Raw genomic sequence first — 18,558 nt, forward strand, 5'->3', positions numbered from 1 at the left:
TCTAAAGTTTACGCACCCACTGTATTGTCCTCAGAAGTAAGGCGAGTCGTCAGTGATTCCCGCATAACCTGCACAGGTATTACAAATCTTCGTTTGCCCTTCAAGCACACACCTCCACTGTACTAAAAAATTAAATGAAAGTTTGAGAATAGCTTTGTAATTACACCAGTCTAAGGTCAGAGGCAAAGCTCTTTCTGCAGTGGAAAAGATGAGGCAGAGGGTGAGGTATTTTTTCATAAATTTAAAGCAGACTACTAACTTCACCCCCTTGGTCCAGTACTGTCAGTGTCGGGGAAGGTATCAGCTCAGTAAAACTACAACCCCTTACTTAGTTCATTTCTAGGGGCACTCAACAATGCTCTCCGCAATTTTATTCAGTGATTGAGAGATTCGGGTAATAATGAAAATCACAGCTATGTTACTTAAAACATATCATCCCATGCAGCCCAACCTGCAGTGATCCTCAGGACATCTTTGCTTTTAACTTAGTATGCAGGTACAGAACTGGCTAATTATATTCTAGCTAGCAACTCACAGGGGAAAAACAAACAAATGAACCAGCAACAGCATTAAGTGATTAATGCTGAAAAGTGACATGAGCAAAGTAATCCCAACACATTAAAATCTACTTTTAGACCCCAGAACATCAGCTCAGGGAAGAAGTTTCTGCGAGTGATATCCTCCTCCCACATCACTCAGAGTTACAGAAATCGTATTCTGTAACAAGGCCACGTAGCTACTAAGCTCAGCTATCCAAAGTACTCATATTTGCTATAAAAAAGCAGGATGTTTATTGTTTTCACTGTGAACTACATCATTTCTATGTAGAAATGTAAATTAATTACAACTATTTGCATTATTACAGCCTATTTTAAAATGATATGCAACAAACATTTCAGCAAGTATCAGCACATTTGATATGTAGTACAACCTGATACACAGGGTGTGAATGGAGTTGTTATTCCAAATTTATATAGACAGTATGCTTTAAACCAGAAAGCAGATCTCAGCTCCAGTAATAGCAAGAAAGGAAGTTCTCTCCTTCATAAAACAATACACACAAGCAGCATATACATAATCCATGTTTTACAAAGCACTTTGGGGTTTAGTGACTGGTCTGGAGTTAGGACCTAAGTTCAAAACGGCGTGCTCCTTTTCGGTACAGGACTTTCCTTGCAATAAAAGCACAAGTCCATCAAAAGCACCACTGCCCCCCTGCCCCGCCTTCTCGACTTCTGGAAAACGTACTATACATTATGCTATAAAGCATTTATAAGTGACAAAATTGACCTTTTAAATGCATTTTAATACTACAGTTTTCCCACTGAAGTTTATTTAAAATATCAGCGGGTGACCCTTTAAGCAATGGCATTCTATACATTAAACCCCTTCGTCTCAAGCATCCAAACAAGCCTATGGCTGAATATCAATGAAGTCAGCAGCTGCAAGGCAATTCTCTCCCCCTCTCGAGTTTTCCACTGAAACACAACACGAGAAGTAGCACTAAGTATATCTTCCCTTTCTCAGTTACAGAAGAAAAGGGGAACAGCTAGCTGCCCTTGTAGTCTTATCTCAGATATACCATGATAAAATTATCTGAGCATCTTTAAAAAGGTAAGTTTCAGGTCTGCCCGTAAGCAATGAGAAAATAGATTTAAGACTCTCTTATTAGTGCACAGTTACAACGGCTGCACAGAGGTGACCCAATTCTAGAGAAAAACTGCAGGATTTTGCTCCACACATAGAACGACAAGAAACAGTCTTGAGAAATTTAGCTTATCATCGGATTACTTGACAATCAGACTACCTCCCTGCACAAGCCAAGTTTGTCTCACTCTTCTGCCAGCCTTAAAATTTGCTTCATTTTTCCAGTATTAGAAGGAACTTGAGATATTTTCCAGCAAAGTCTAATGAGTTAAAACACGCCTTTGAAGAAACGACTATATTCAGTACACAAGAGTGATACTGTTTTTCTAACAAGTTGAACCACATAAAAAAGTTAACTTCAAAAGCTGATTTAACCTCAGTGGTCTTGAAACAAGATGAAGTCATAGTTAATGCTGTTCTCCAAGGAAGCTCTTAGGAGCATTTAATGATTTGTTAAATAATTTCAAAGCTTCCTACTCACAATAGGGCAACAAGATGTATGCACTTATATCATGAAATATATTTAATTCAACACCAAACTACTTCTACAAATGTTTCATTTAGACTTACAGAATTTGACTTTGCTGTATAATGCAGTTAGATACCAACCACTCTAAGAACACGTTCACTGTCATGGTAACAGGGAAATAGAGCAGTTTTAGATTTTACTCATTTTGAAAGGCAGCAATTCAAAATAAGGCTCAGTTTGCTTGTTTAGCATAACCATCCAAAACCTTGGAAGTTGGAAGGTTTTCCCAGGGGGTGAGAAGCTTGTAAAAAATTGTAGCAGGAACATCAGACTCCAGTAAGATGCAGCAGTCAGTATAGTTATGCTACTCCAACGACGCCTGCTTTAATTGTTCTTTTAACTCCAAGGGACACAGGGAAAGAGGAAGGAGCCGTACAACATACGTGAATGCCAAGCTAAATTCAATATCATCAGCTCACATGCTGAAAGGCAGCATATCCAAACAGTTTTGCACAAAAGACACTTAAGCTCCAGCTCTACTAAGTAAGCAAAGTAGTACTGGATACGGTGAACCTTTTATATACCATTAGGCATTTTCTGGATTTTCTCAATGCAATTAGCAACTGTGGATTCCTGAACAGGCAAAACACAGGAAGGCAGCACAGTCGTCTTTCTGTAAAAGACTGGAAAAACAAATTCATCACCTTAACAAAACATTGTGCGAGTGTCTCCTCTTGCAGGCCTAGGAGCCTAGATTTCTTCACATCAAGTAAGGTCCAAAAAAAAAATTGGTATGGCTTCTTGCACTGCAGAAGTGCAGGGTTCAACCAAAACTCAGCACTACAGTTAATCTAATTTAGAAAAAAAAAAAAAAACAAAAACAAAACACAAACAATCCCCCCAAAAAATCAAACTACAGGAGTACCAAGCGTAGGGAATAGCTGGCAAGTTTGTCAAACTCTACAATAAGAGGCAAGCCATTTTTATTTTACTGTAAGGCTGTAGTAAGCTTTTAGTGGTCACACATATTTGAGAATCTTATTGACATCAGCTTTTCTTTTGTTAAGGTAGCAACTACTGTTTAATTCCACAGTACAACCAAAAGGACTGAGTTCTTTGGTGTGGTTCAAAACCAACAAAAGCAGAAATTAGTCAAGTAGGCATAAGTTAGTTATGTTGGGATGACCACCCCAAAGCAGAAACAGGACTACTATGTATATGGTTCCTTTGGACAACCTCTGTATTATGAGCAGGATGCCCTATCAGACTGCAGTCTCATCTCAGCCATTCGGGAGTTCAGCCCTCCTACTGTAACAGCTTATTATAGGCAAATAAAACAGTGGACTCAAAGTGCATAGAACCGCAGTTAGTTGCTGTGGTTCTGCAAGGATAGGTTCTTGGCACTTCTCTGGAAACAGGGAAAGCCTATTTTTATTATGATTGTTTCACAATTCCCTAGTTCCTAAAGTGGAGAACAGGTTAATTTATATATATTTTTTTGGGTGGGGGGAAGAATATTTGAGGTATTTGCTGCTATGAAATGAAGCTTACATACGCAGTAGTAAACAGACACTAAGCGCTCTGTTTCTCATTTATTTCAGGCAATGACAGTGATAGAATTTAAACCCTCATGTGGGATGAGGGCACAGCCAATAACGACATCATATAGAGTTTGTTTTCTACATAGTGAAATATATAAAAGTTTCATGAAACTCATTACTGGGACAGCCAGCATAGTCAGTCCATGAGTTGTCTATTCAGTTAGACCAAGCTTCTTCTTCAGAGATTCTGGCATTTCAGGTGGAGGTGGACGAGGAAGTCTGAAATAAACCTTCACAGAATCGTAGATGAACCACTGTAGTGCAGTCAGGGTACCAATCATAATGATACGAGCAAACAGACCTTTCCATACACCTGTAGAGCAAAACATAAAGCATGAGTAGCGTTAAGCAGCCAGGAAAAAAAAAATCCTCCCCAAAACACCACAAACACTTGATCCAAAATACATGAAAGTAAGGATGTATATACCTTTGAATCCAAGCCTCATAAGAACCTGTGAGGCAGAACTGCCCTTTTCTTTGTTCAACACAGACACCACGGAGTCAGCAGGATGGGAAACAATTGCACAGAACACACCGGCTGAAAGAATAATTTGACATTAGTTCTGTGGTGTTTTAGCTGTACCATTACTATGTACACTACATACACCCAACTGAAACCACACCTTCTCATAAACTGCTAATAAATTGCACAGAAGTTATGGCAAGCCTCCTGGTCTCCTAAAAGGACAGCACGTACATGAATACTAGAGAACACCTCGGTTCTGCTCTTGCAGCACATCTTCTGCTAAAACAAAACTCCTTCCGAATCTTTGCATATTGAAAATGCCCCTTCCATCCAGATTTCTCTCCCCTTCCCCACCCTAGCAAAGATGCAAGTTTTTTTCCACTTAAATCATCTGCAGTTTCTAAACTTGGATATTAACATGGGTAATACATAGGAACAATTAAAGAGCATTGTCCTACTACAGACCCATTTTCCACTGACAGATTGAATATAGTTTTTTCCCCTGAACATTTTAAAGTTACAAGTAATTCTCCCATTCTAGTTACATCTATTTGATATTCTGAAAAGGGATAAGTTTCTAAAGTTGTGGTAGTCCTTTAATGAAGTCTAGGACTTAAAGAATCCTTACCAATATAGCCTGCAATAAATGTGACTACCAGCTGTTCTGCTTTTGTACATTCACTTCGTGGCTTGGGAACGACGTACTTGTAGAGAGCTTCAACAGTACGTTCAAAGCAAGCAAATTTCATCATTGTGTATGGAATCTGTCTCATCCATAGTGGAGCAACACCTTTATAGAAACTTAACCAGAGAAGAGACAAACTCAGTTTCATTTTCTGCAGTATTTAAAGTACATTTCTGACTTGAAAAAAATTAGTTAGCTTATTGTTACTATCGAGAATACAACTTCTAAACACTGACACTGTAAGGCTTAAGTGTCTCAATACCTATGGAGCAGAAATTTAAGTTTTATTAGTTCCCAAGTGCTAACTTGGGAACAGCAACACAAATTAGAATCTACCTGACCCCTAAACTGCACAGCTCTTTTTGTAGTCACTTTTCAGATTACAACGCATTGCAGTAATGCAGTACTGATACTACAAGTGCAGTAAGGCTCATGTCTGCATACCAGCCAAGTCCCGATAGTGATAAATGACTTGTACTTTTACAGCCACTTCTATCAGAACAGAAAGCTAACATGCAGTTATATTACTCTTACATGCCAATGACTCAAGCATCTTTGACTGTACAACCAAAAAGTTGCTGAGTATCTCTGACTGGAACTGCTAGAAACTGAAGTTATCCAGCAGAACTCAGCACAAAGATACTCACAAAGATGGATCTAAGGAGCATGTGGAATTAACAGCCAGTTTAGCACAGATCCCCTGAAGCATGTTCAGTTGTTATCTTAAAATACGAAGACCAAAAAGTACTATAAGCTAAAGCCACAATTAGTTTTAGCAACAGTTTTTTATTAGGAAAAAATACTCAACATCAAGAACCTGAATAAAAATTAAAATCAAGAGATACTTACGCCCAGATGCCTTCTTCTCCAAACATTTTAGGTACAGCCTGCCGCAGAGTGTTAGCATATCCAGGCTGTGTCTGAATACGAACTTTAGCAGCCTCCATTGGAGCCAGAGCAATGTCAGCAAAAAACTCCGCACTGGCAGATGCAGCTAAATATAGCGAAGTACGCCACAAATATGCATTTTCCTGAAGTGAATTTAAACACACATTTTTATTAACGAATTGTGCTTTTGCGATTACTCTACATTACTAATACCATTATGTTGCAGATATGTAGCCTCATATAAATGACTTAAGGCTTACCTCTCCCAGCATGTTGCCATATAGGATTTTGAAAACTTCATAGAAACCAAATTTACAAAGCCCCTGCATGGAATATCCAATAAAGGTTGGAGCCCATCCCTTAGCCAAGCCACGAACACCATCTTCTTTGACTGTCACTGAAAATCCGTTGAAGATGCTCTTGTATTTTTGTGGATCAACCTAAATGAAATAGGCAGTTAAGTGCTTGATATAGCTTACTATTTCCCTTCTCACACCCCCATCCGAAATATAAAATTCTTAAATTCCTCATACAGCTGGCTGCCTAAGGTTCCCTGGACAGACCATGTACTCACCACAAAGTTACACTAATGTAACCATAATGGTTACTTGCTAGTCTCAAACCCTAACTTATTTTAACAGCCAGTATGTTCCTCAATACTCAGAAACCACCGAACTGTCTGAATTTTGCTTACATTTATTCTCCAAATCAACAATATGACTTTCTGTATCAAAAGGATTTACTGAAATCACTATTCTAACACTGTCAGTAGTATATTGGTATAATTATGTTTAGATCAGTGTCTTTAAAAATTTAGCAGCTTCTGTCAGCAATTTCATCCACTCTACACATCACACCTATGTACCCTCAAGTGTCACCACAAACCAAGCCTGATGATTCACCCGAGTCTTAATCAGAAAAGGTTATTTGTCCACTGTTAGTTTGATCCCTCCACAAAGTCAAAGACAGATGGAGCAAAGCAGATCAAAGAGTACTCAAGAACTTCTACACTTGTACTTTGACTTCACAGTAAAAGCTACATATAAATTATTTTCTGCACACAAAACTTTGAGTGAGATTACATTATAAACTTATCAGAAATTAAAAAAAAGACCAAACTGAATAATTTTGTTTCATGTGAAAGGAAAGAAACCATTTAACACAAATTATTAAACAGGTAATTCTGACAAATTTTAAGTCACATCACACTGTTACTTTTCATATTTGACGTCATCCAACATTTCCTCAGAGGGCAAGAAGGAAGATACCAAATGAGAAGTCAACCAAAGCTTTCAGAAAGAGCTATGGGACATGCATGCCAACCTGCAGTGACTGACATTCTGTCTTGCAGTCCAGCAACAACCTAGTTGGGAACTAGTTCACCTAAACATGTCAATTTTAAAAGATTCAGAATTTCAGAAAACTGGATATTTAATTGGTCACTGTAAAGTGAGACTCTGTTCGTGTCAGAACCATGCTTACTTATCAGCTACATAAAAGGTGACCTCTTTTTAAAAAGACATGAGAGGGCAGGCAACAGGTTTCTTCCTGGAGAATCTAGGAAGGATTAGCAACATGCTCTGTACTGGATCTGTAAAGAGATAAATACTGACAGGTTTTACAAGGTCACACCTGGAATCCACATGGAACACTCCTCTTGCACCTTCCTTTAAGTGTTGGAGAAGGAGGGGCAAGTATCATCACCCTTAGCACGTAAGAAGCCCAGGACTGGTAGCCCAAGCCGAGCATACCTACCAAGCAGCTGAAGCCTGGGAAGTATGAGGCCTTGCTCCCCAGTTCTACATGAAGCATTGTATAGTTCTCAGGCCTTCTGCCCATTAACCCAATTTGCAGTCAGATTAACAACTGTTTGAGATGCTACATCCTCTTTACCCTTGATCAACCTCCTTCTCAGAAAACTCAACCTTAGGCATAGGTAGTCAAGGTACTGATCTTGGATTTTGAAGAACAATTAGAAGAATGCACTTAAGCTGCATTTTCAGAAATAAAACACATGCTCAGCTACAGCTATTCCTTATGAGTAGGAATAGGGAATTCTTACACAGTTAGCCTTGTCTCAATGCAAATTTTGTAGAAAGCAGCACGTTACCCTCATTTGATGCACCCCATGTTTGTCCAATGTGTTACAGAATTACTAGTTTGAGACCAGAACTGCACGTGCTCTCAAGTATGTGAAAAAGCCTCTCTTGTAAAGAATGCTAAATAAAGGCCTTCCAGAAGAACATAATTTTTAAGAATATCACATGCAGTACTCCTAGTGTGACTAGTAGGTCTAACTAATTCATAGTTCCCTCCTCATTTCAGTTCTATCATTACAGAATTGCCACCTTTATAACCAATGTCAGCCTATGTCATTAACTACTATATTTCCAGAAATTTAGAAGTGTGCTTTAATTTGCTTCTTTCTTGAGGCACAGATTTGCTTTATTAAATTCATTAGTATGTTTTTGTCCATGGCTGTTCACTAGATGATTTTAATGCGGAAGCTGGTATCGCAAATTAAGTGCAATATGATGACACTCAGTTCAATCAAGAATCACTTCAAGGAAATTAGCCCCAAGCTCTGATGGCCTTACCAATACCATATCAAGTTTTACCTGTTCTATTCAAACTGGCATCATTAGGAAGTATTCAGTCCATAAGCCATGCACTGATATCCACAATGTTAATGGATCAAATTATACATGCATGCTGCTCCAGGCTAAAAATAGTAGACCTTCAAAACACCAAAGATATTATTTCCTTTCTCCAAAAGCACACGAATAGTGCTAGATAGCCTACCAGCCAGCAAAAAGTAATATTGTGGTGGGTGCCTTTTAGCAAATATAGTCAGTTAAATGTGCCTTACATGTAGTCAAAAATAATTAATCCAGATTATCCTAAATGCCCCTGCTTCTCTTGAAAGTGCTGTTTTGTTAGTCTCACAGCAGTAGACTTGATAAAGCAGCATTGAAGTTTACTCACTTCCTGTCATCCAGAAAAAACTGCATCCCTACTGTAAACTCTTAATATGCTGGCTACACAGAGAAAAAAGTTTAAGAGATGTTTAAAATAATACAAACCTGCATACGACATTTCACTAAATCCAGAGGTACAACAGCAGTGTGTGTCAGGCCACAACTTAGGACCCCACCAACGCCACAGAGAGCATAAAACTTGAGCGAGCCATATTCACAACTGTACTCTGCAGCAAAAAATAAAGACACACCATGCTTTTACATAAACTTCATGCACTGTTGGACAATTATGTCCAGGGGATAGTTTATGCCTCCAATTCATTAGTAGATTAAATATACCACACTAAACATGCTTTGTCAATGTCACCACATACCAACATGCAGAACAAACCTGCATTCTGCATTTAACCAGGTCTAGAGGAACCAGTGCTGTATGTGTTGTTCCACAGCTAATAATCCCACCAAGGCCACAAAGCATAAAGAATCTGCCCGAGCCATATGCACAGCTGTATTCTAGTTAATTGAAAAAAAATTACATATATATGGTCAATCATAAATGGAAACAAAGATCAGAAAAGAAACAAAATTGACTCAGTGCTACCTTCTCAAAAGTATTAAACTGAAATAATCTCCCATGCTGTATTATTCAACTGTAGGGTTATACTCAAAAGTAATTCCTGTGCTTTAAATTAACACTTTTAGACTGACAAGATTTGATTCTAAGCCTTCCAAACTGAGTTTGTTCCTTTAAAAAAGCAATGGAATAAACAGTTAAGTTTTAGCTCACAGCATACTTAAACCATAGAAATTAATCCCAGAAGCTGCTAGTAGAAATTACGACTCAAAGTTGCAATGTCCAACATTCTCTTGTATCAAGGAATTAAACAAGAATAGTGTTTCTCTATTATTCTGGAGATAAAGCTGCTTTGGTGAAATATTCTGTGATAGTTCAACTTCTGTATAGTCTCTACTTAAATAAAGATCTATGAGATCAGCACTGGATTTTTCTTTATGCAGATATATTTTTCAGATTCTCTATAGAGATTTTTTTTTTAATTTTCTTTCAAATACAGAGCCTCAGATTTTACAGCTTCTGTTTAATGAAATTGCAGAATATTATTAAATTAATCATCACATTCAATGCTCATAAATAAGGTTCAGTACAGAATCTTTCAGATCACATTTAATCAAGGGATACTTCATTTGCAGTATTCCATACAGTACTGTGTATAAAGCCCTCCAGTCTTAAAAGAACTAGTTATTAATTTTCACAAATTCCAATAGAGCAAAGTTACTCAGGCTGAAAAACAAGAATCATTTTCCCTCTTCCATTTTTGAAGAAGCTACAGAGGGTATGATTATCTGCAACCAGAAAACACTCAAGTTTGCAATTAACAGTATGAAATAAGCATAAGGTAGCAACACAGTTCTACTACTATGCTTAGCATTTTAAATATATAAGCAAAACTAATACACTGAAAAAGCACTATTTCGACACTATGTAGAAAATATTCCCCAGACTAAAAAGGGATAATCTAGGTTCTTTTGCTATTAAATCTAGTGGTGTTACTTCAATATAATGGAATAGACATTAAAGTGGCACACCAACTTAATAAGAACTATCTCCAGAGAAACACTAATGAAAATCAAAAGACAGCAAAACCCCATCTTATTCAGAGCTTCTTTGCCCCTTTTTGCTTCTGAAATAAATTCCTTTATGAACATCAACAAAAATTTACAATTACGTTCAACAGCATCAGCAGAGCATCAGTTAACACTAGCAGGCTTATACTGCTCTTAACTTTGCTATTATAAGGGAACTTCTTCCGTGAAATGTTCCAGGGTTTACATTATATTTTACATTCATATTTCTCACCTTACTCTTCAAAATTAATCACCAAGACAATAAAAATGTCATTTTTTCTTTATTCTAAAATTACAAATACCAAATCACAGATACCATATTAAGCCCAAAGCAAGAAATCAGTTAACAGTCAGAATAATGCATAACCTACAAAAAATTTTTTTAATTGAGCTACTGCTCAAGACTGCAAATATGCTGGTCCGGGACTTACACATACCTCTAGAATAGCTTGGTTATACTAGCAGATTTGCAGACAGCAGTAATACTCTGTTTACAACTTGTCAGAATAACTGGTTAAACAAACACAAACAAGGCTTTCCATGCAGGTGTAATCAGAGAACAGACTCTGGGTCCATATTATGGGGCAGCTCTGCCTAGCTGTATCTTTGGCCTGCAGCACAACAGTACTGCAGTAGTTACCATGCTGCCCAGATACCAGAAGTGTTTGTTCGCACTCCCTTTTTCACAAAAATTTACTGTTAGAAGTCATATTCTTCAACTGACAGAGACAGACATTTGTAGAAGCCACAAAAAAAGTACAGTTTTATGTATTTGCTGAAAAGTAGTTTTATGTATCTGCCTTATTACAATGCTATTCAGACTGACTTGTCACCTAGGTGTCAAAACAGTAATTAAGAAAAGCAAGCCAGTACCAATTAGGCTTGAGGTCTTTACAGGTACCTAAGTTCATAGTGGTATAGCAGTATTAGGAAAAAAAAGCCATAGTAGATCCCAGACTTTCTATTTCAGAAGTAGACTCAAATTTCCTAGAAACTGTTACCTGAAAAGAGAACTGGCTAAACACCTAGTACAGAAGGCAAGAAAGTTATTCTAATGTATCTAGACACTGACTTAAACAAACACCCTGAAGCTACTCAAACATAAACATATAGCACAAAACCATGTCTATTCTATTAAGACAGCTACATTGTAACCATTTCATTTCTCTGCTTCTGATCTGACACGTTAACAAAGGACAATTTCCAAGAGCTGACCACAAAACACTTTGTCTCCAAGCTGTGTTATGGTTGATGCCCTGAGCTGAACTCAAAAGGTCTTGTGGTTTGTACTGACTTTGTGTGACCTTGCATAAGCTCAGATATCTTCTGCAAGGTGTTACTCTCCCAACACAAAGGCCAGAGAACCAACTGGTACGTGAAATAATGAACACAGCTGAAAAGACTAAGAAACTCTAGTCACCTCTGACTGTATCTGCCTAAACACAGGATGAAGATTAAGCATAATGCTTTTAAGAAATAAGTGCACCTACTGAATATATTTAGCATACCAAAGAGTGATTTAGGGCTTTAGTTAGCTAGCAACAAGATTACTACACTGATAACCAGAAGTACTTTCTTGAAAACTTAATAAAAGCTAACACTGAGTTCTGTCTCTCTTTCACATATTACATGAATTCTCATGCAAGAGCACTAACATACTTCAATAATCGTCATACTTCAGAAGAGGTATCTTGCTGAAAGTACTTCTTACTACATTTTTTTAAAATAAATGTAAAGATGCTTTTAAGTTCTTAACAGCTTAAGAGAATTAGAATTTTTACATCTACCTCTGCTATTAAAAGTATCACCAAGGTCTGACCTTTGGAAGTCACAAAAGTGATCAAGAAACATACAGGAAGCCCCTGCACTTAAATCTAAAATGCATCACTGTATCTTAGACACCGCGAGCTATCTGGTGTACGTCCCACAACTACAAAGGAGGGAAGAAAAAAAGAAAAAGAAAAAAAAAATCACAACACCCAAAAAGAAACTAGAACAGCTGCAGGCACCTCTAACGTGTCTGGATGTTCAGATGTCCAGCTGCGACTAAACAAGGGAATAAAAACATAAGGAGAAAAGGGAAAAAAAAGGCTGGGAGAGATGGTCTTTCAAATCCATCCAGACTGACACGCTGCTCCCCTCCACGGGAGGAAGAACTACGGGCCTACAGCCTCCGTCCGCGAGGCTGCAGGCCCAGCAGAGCCAGAAAAAGCTCTCTCTTACCCCCCAGACTGCCTCCACCGGAGGGGTGTCTCTGCAATTACTCCGAATTAGAGCCCTCCCGCCTCCTTGCCCGGTCCCACCGGATCCCGGCCGCCACCCAGCGCACACCGCCCGGGGAGCGGAAGAAGCTGCCAGCGCCTCCCCCGCCCGTGCCCTTCCTCGTCCTCCAAACGGGCGCTCAAGGCCCAGCGCCGGCTCCTCGCCGGCCCGGCCGAGCCCCCCTCAGCGCTGACCCTCCCTCCGCCATCCCGACGGCCACAGGCGCCTCCGCCGCGACCCCCCGCCTCCTCCCCACAAACCCCCCTCCACACCGCCTCCCCCCTCTCACCTTCGGCGGGGGATGCGGCCGCCAGGCCCCGCCGAGCGGTCGGCGCCTCCGCTGGCTCCGCGCGTTTCCTCACGCCATCCTGGACCAGCTGGAAATGCGGCGCGTAGAAGGGATTGAGCCGGGCGAGCGGCGCGATGGACGAGAACATGGCGACCTGAGGCGGGCGAGAAGAGCAGAGCGGCGTTGGCAAGGGGAGGCCCGCCACGGGCCCCGCCGCGACGGTCCCGCAACCCGCCGGGCGGCCCGTCGCCCCGGGGCGAAGCAGCGGGTACCGGCGGTCGGTCGATCGGTCGGTCGCCCCCTCGCCGCCCGCGACTCACCTCCTAAGATGGCGGCAGCGCGCGGACCGCTGCTCGGCGCTAGAGGCTGCGCGGGCGGCCGGCTCCGTCACTTTGTCCTTCGCCGACGCAAGGGGCGGGGCCAGGGCCCCCCCAAAAAGCTGCGGGGCGATTGGCGGAGGCGCGCTGTCAGCCGGCAACGCCGCGCATGCGCAGCACGGGCCTTCCCCCTTCCCGCCCTCACGCCTGCGCAGCGCGTCCCTCGCCTCCGCCCTGAGGGAGGGCGCTCAGCCCCTGTCACACCGGCGGCCGCCCGGCTGGCAAAGCCTCCGGGACCGGGACCGGGACCGGGACCGGGACCGGGACCGGGACCGGGACCGGGACCGGGACCGCTGCCTGCGTCCCACGGCTGCCCGTGCCCTTTCGGCTGTGCGCCGCAGCTGCGAAAGGCCTGAGAAACGCGGTCTGCCGGCAGGGAGACGTTTCTTCTTGGGCACCCGCCCCGCGTCAAAGCCCCTGAGAGAACTCCTGCGCCTTCCTTCCCGCAGGCTTCAGGGAGCTGGGCTACAGCCTGGGGCGATGTCAAAAACCCGACACACTCCCAAACTCCTGCTCGACCTCGCCCCACCATGCTCTCCAGCACTTTTGCCTCACACCCCGGTTTTAAGAGGAGTTTGAAGAAGTCCTCTGCGTCGCCCCACGTTCCAGTTTGCGTCTAGGAATGCTTTGTAATCACAGCCTGGTAAATGCAAGACTGCTCTCAGAGCAGAAGGTTCACCCCTCCCGCAGCGCGGTTCCAGACAAAGCAAGGTCAGGAGGCAGGCCGCCGAAGCTGCCTTTCACCCCTGGAGGACAAGCTGGCAAGGCAGCGTGACAAGGCCTATGCTACAACGGCTGCAGCTGCTTATGGAAGAATTGCCAGCTACTAGTTTGTTAAAAGTAGAGTGTTATTTAGCACAGCACGCATGCTTGGCCTTAACTACCTTAAACTATGCCTTTTCTAACAGAGCGGGATATCCACTCCATTTAGTGGATTTACATAAGTACAGAACTGGCACAGCACAGTTCAGCTCCCCAGTTACTGAAGAGATAAGAACCCCACGTTTTCACCATCTTTATCACCATCCCATCTGCTACAGTGCTTTATAACAAGGTAAGCACAGAGGACAGCAAAGCAGGAGGCACACACGGAGTACCCCAGCTATTGCTTCTGGGCACGGAGTCATAATGTGACTGATAGCACACCTGCACGGCTGCACTGAAGACAGACCCCTTCATCAGCTCAGCGGCTCCCATCGAACTTCCCTGCCACGCCAACCTTAGGACTTGGCTCTACTTGCTGTATTTCACAACCGAGTTGATCCTGGCAGACTGTCATACACAGGCAAAAATGACATGTGCCTAATAGCACTGTCACAGAAGTCTAGGTTGGCTAAGTCCCTCTTGAGTAAACTAGACTCCAGCTGCCAAGTAGGAAAAGGTCAGCTGAAACTTGCATTCTTTAAATACTTTCATTTACCAACCAGCTAAGAGCCTGAAGCACTGTTCACTTCACTGCCGCTGGCAGCAACAAAGACAGGCCAGAATTGTTCATTTTGCCATTACTTGTTCTGCTCTACCCACTTGCATCTAAACAATGGTTGGTGGCACTTCTATTTAAAAGCCAAACACCGATACTTTTTTTTCATTAACTAGTAACTTCTAAGCATGACTGAGACTTGGGCTTTTATCTTGAAATTACATACAAATAATGGCAATTCTTGCAGACTTTTCTGATTTTTAACATATAGAAAACCTCTGCTCCTTCCAATTATGAAGGATGAACATGTGACTATATTTATTTATATACATCTGGCGGCAATCTGTGTGCACAACTAGTACTGACACTTGGAGTTACAGTCTGTGGAAAAATCAGTTTCTTTGGTTTTAGCTGACAATTAACTTCTAACAGCTGTGCTATTAACAAGTACTATTAAACAGCAGAGCCTGACATATCCCGGTGAAAATACAGGGATAACATATGTTCTTGCTGAACGCGTATCATTTTACATAGAAAATCTCTTCAACTTTTCCCAGATGTGAAAGAATAAAATAGCAGTAGCCTGTAATTTGAACCATCTAGATTAATCTGATTCCTGACACACTCTGAGGGTAGTAACAGATGAAGACTTGAAAGACATTACCTTTTGGTGTCCACCTGTCAGATTCACAGTAAAAAGAGCTATTGTAAATTCAATCCATCTTTTTAATCAGTAGCTTTTCAAATTTGGGAAGTTTAGGAAAATGTCAGTTTGGCAACTCCAAAGTTTTATGTAATTACATCTCTCCTTCCGTTATTAACGCCCACCACACACACCCTCCATTCCCCCCACCCCAAGCAGCATACAATCAAGAAATTGTAGACTAGGTCCTGTCTTGCAATAACTTTTCAGTTCTAAGACTTTGGTGAAGCCTGTAAGTAAAATCAAAGCTCTATAAGCTTGTTCTCCAGGTGACTTATTGTTTTCAGAAATATACAATGAGATAGTGAAACAACCATCCACACCTTCGATAATCAGGTTAGCACAAGTAGCATCTGCTCCTGTTGTAAGCATGTATTTTACATACTCATTCACTGTATCAACACCAGAACTACTAGACCGTGATTCTAGAGAATCAGTAACAGATCAAGTCAAGCTGTAAGTAGGTTTCACAGCCCAAGGGAAGCCTTAACACCGCAGCATCTCCTTCAACAGGATCCCAGCTAGCTAGGTTGAATGACAGCCGTCACATCCTCTGAACACAGGAAGCAGCGAAAGCTCTCCTATTCTTATTAGTCACTGCTGTAAGTGTCCTCACCCGATAATCTTTTTAAAGCTAAATTCTCCCCAGACATTACATGTGTTTCCTCCATAAAACACGACATTTTTTCCCCTAAATAACAAATAAAGGCAGCAACACAGATGCAATTTTTAACCACAAACTACCAATACCGACAAAAAATTTCAAAGTGAGGTGGGACAAAAAAATCTGAGGAATCGTTCTTTTTGATATCAATATATACATAGTACTTAGAAGTGTATATGCCACCTTTGGACTATTTTGCAAGTTGAATTAACTTGTAGACCCTATGCTGTATGAACACATGCATGCATGTATACACTTGTCGTAGCTTGCTGTTGCACTGATGCAAAGCAGCCTGGTATACTCCCTAAGGAAAAAGAAAAGCAAAAGTCATAGGAAAGTTTTAGACAAAGGTAGGTAGACTTACCAAACATACAGTAAAAGCTATATTAACAGACAACAACGGGTATGCTGAAACTCCCAAGTTTGTAAGCACAAAATTTAAAATTACACATCACAATCCACCCCGTGTCTATTTTGATCAGTCAGATGAAGTTCTTAAAATTTTTTAAAAATCTGTTCAGCCCAATATGCAACTTCAGCCATATCAAAGCAAGCCAAATATACCACACACAAGACAGGCCACACAGTTTTACAAGCTTCATTTGCAATTATGCATTTTTCGCCGCTGACCAGTCTCCTTTTGGAGCTCTGTTATTTAAAGGCATTCTTTTTGTACTCAGCTTTTCTAGTTTAACTCTGCACAAACTTGTTAATGCCTTTTTTTTTTTTTTGAAGATATTTTGTCCACAGAACCATGTGAGAAGGTAATTAGCAGGAATTGAGGACTTTAATACCATGAAGATTTTTTAAGTTGTGCCACAAGAAACAAACTAAAACACACATAGATCAAGCCTAGGAAGGACATGAAAGCATTCTGCAGGGCAGTACTGAGCATACTGCTAGCAAGTAAACTTGGAGAAGAAAAAGTTCTTTCACACTGTTTCCTACTTAAATACAAAGCAAGGTTTCAAAACACACACAGAATTTAAATTTAAGATCCTCCTTGAGAGCTTGTCTCAGACACTAGGTAAGCTCTCACAGCCTCACCATGGATCAGGTGCCATAAAATTAAGTCTCAACACTGCAAGTGATACCCTCTAGTGACTCACAGCCCAGTGCCAGACTCCTGAGACTGGGTGCATGATAAAAGATTAGCACAAAATTTAAAGGGAAAAGCTCAAGCTCTGTGGTAGAAAGCTCTCATTCAGACAGGCAAATCAAGATCTGCCATGTTTTCAAGCACAGCATTCTAAGCAGTATGACCAATCATGAGAACAAAACCAATCAAAACCAAAAAAACATTGTCGTGCCTAATTAACTTACACAGGCCTTTTTCCAGACTTCTTGTAGCCCTTGCCTTAAAAGGGACTTAAGCAGTATTTACTATGTCAGAACTAAACTAATTTTTGCAACTGGAATTCAGATACTAATACCAAGTCCATAAAATTGCTCTATCTTGTGATTGGTTCTGGAAGTTTAACCTGGCTCTGTCTAGAAGCCAAGATAAACTAATGGAACAAAAGTGAGATTATTTACAAAAAAAAAAAAAAAAAAAGGAACGCCAGTTCCTGTTGCTTCAGCACTTTGATACAAAGACTATAGTATACTTCAGTGTAACTTATACAGCAGTACTTAGAAGGCTTTAAGCACATGCAACTGTTCAGCTAGTAGCACTATTACTACATGTGTTACTCTTAACTAACGTGAATAGCTTTAGGAATGCTGGTAAATCCATATTTGGGGCTGGGGGAGGAAGGAAGAGAGGGAATAAAGAAGGAAGAGACTACTCTCAGGGCTATCTCACACCATTAAATGCCTCAAGTACAAGAAGCTCATTCATTTATTGAAGACGCATTGTCTTCCAACTGCAACTGAGCTACACGTAGGTTACTTTGAGGACTTACATAGAAAAGTCTTTACCTTCTGTGAAGTAACACTGAAGTTGAGAGGATTCTCCAAAACAGTGCATAAATGAAAGAATGACGACATTTAATTGCATTGCAGTTCAGTTTGGAGTTTGTTTGTTTGGTTTGGGTTTTTTTTGATGCTAACAGTATCCCTGAAGGAGGTCAACTGAAAGTATTTCATGTAACTAGAAGAGAAAGATATATTTCGTGTTAAAACATATAGCAAAGCGGGGTGAAAAATAATTCAAAGTGAAAAGGAAGTTCCTTAAGCACTGAAAAGCAAATGAAGACTAACTTCTCCTCCCATCCAAATTAAAGGCCTAACATAGGCTAAAGGAATATGGTTTTAAACTATTGTTATAGTGCAACTATGATGAATATCCCTCCCACCAATTGTTGACATGAACTGCTCTGGTTTTACTATCAGATTTTTTTTGTTTGGTTGGTTTTTTTTAAACATGGAAGACTTAGCAGCACAAAATGACACCACTGATACATCAGTTGTCTTGCTTTTGCTGCTTTTCAGCAATGCATTTATTTTGATAAGGAAAATCCACA

General features: G+C 40.7%; 1 protein-coding gene and 1 non-coding gene across 3 annotated transcripts; both read right to left on the reverse strand.

The window, feature by feature from the left end:
- Positions 1-3,695: 3,695 nt before the first annotated feature.
- On the reverse strand, positions 3,696-13,384 carry SLC25A3 (solute carrier family 25 member 3). 2 transcript variants are annotated; one of them, XM_075058043.1, is made up of 8 exons: positions 13,250-13,384; positions 12,930-13,083; positions 8,840-8,961; positions 6,017-6,196; positions 5,718-5,899; positions 4,812-4,984; positions 4,145-4,255; positions 3,696-4,030 (listed from the first exon to the last, which is right to left on the reverse strand). In XM_075058043.1, exons 2-8 carry the CDS (start codon positions 13,075-13,077, stop codon positions 3,870-3,872), a joined length of 1,077 nt encoding a protein of 358 aa, XP_074914144.1. In that variant the 5' UTR covers positions 13,078-13,083; positions 13,250-13,384; the 3' UTR covers positions 3,696-3,869. The 2 variants fall into 2 exon arrangements, with proteins under 2 accessions (XP_074914144.1, XP_074914143.1); XM_075058042.1 differs by lacking the exon at positions 8,840-8,961 and adding an exon at positions 9,126-9,247.
- LOC142045097 (small nucleolar RNA SNORA53) lies at positions 5,300-5,539 on the reverse strand. The gene has a single exon (XR_012654530.1). It is a non-coding gene; the product is annotated as a small nucleolar RNA SNORA53 (small nucleolar RNA).
- Positions 13,385-18,558: the final 5,174 nt, after the last annotated feature.

This window comes from Buteo buteo, chromosome 26 (assembly GCF_964188355.1).
Source record: "Buteo buteo chromosome 26, bButBut1.hap1.1, whole genome shotgun sequence".
Taxonomy (NCBI): domain Eukaryota; kingdom Metazoa; phylum Chordata; class Aves; order Accipitriformes; family Accipitridae; genus Buteo; species Buteo buteo.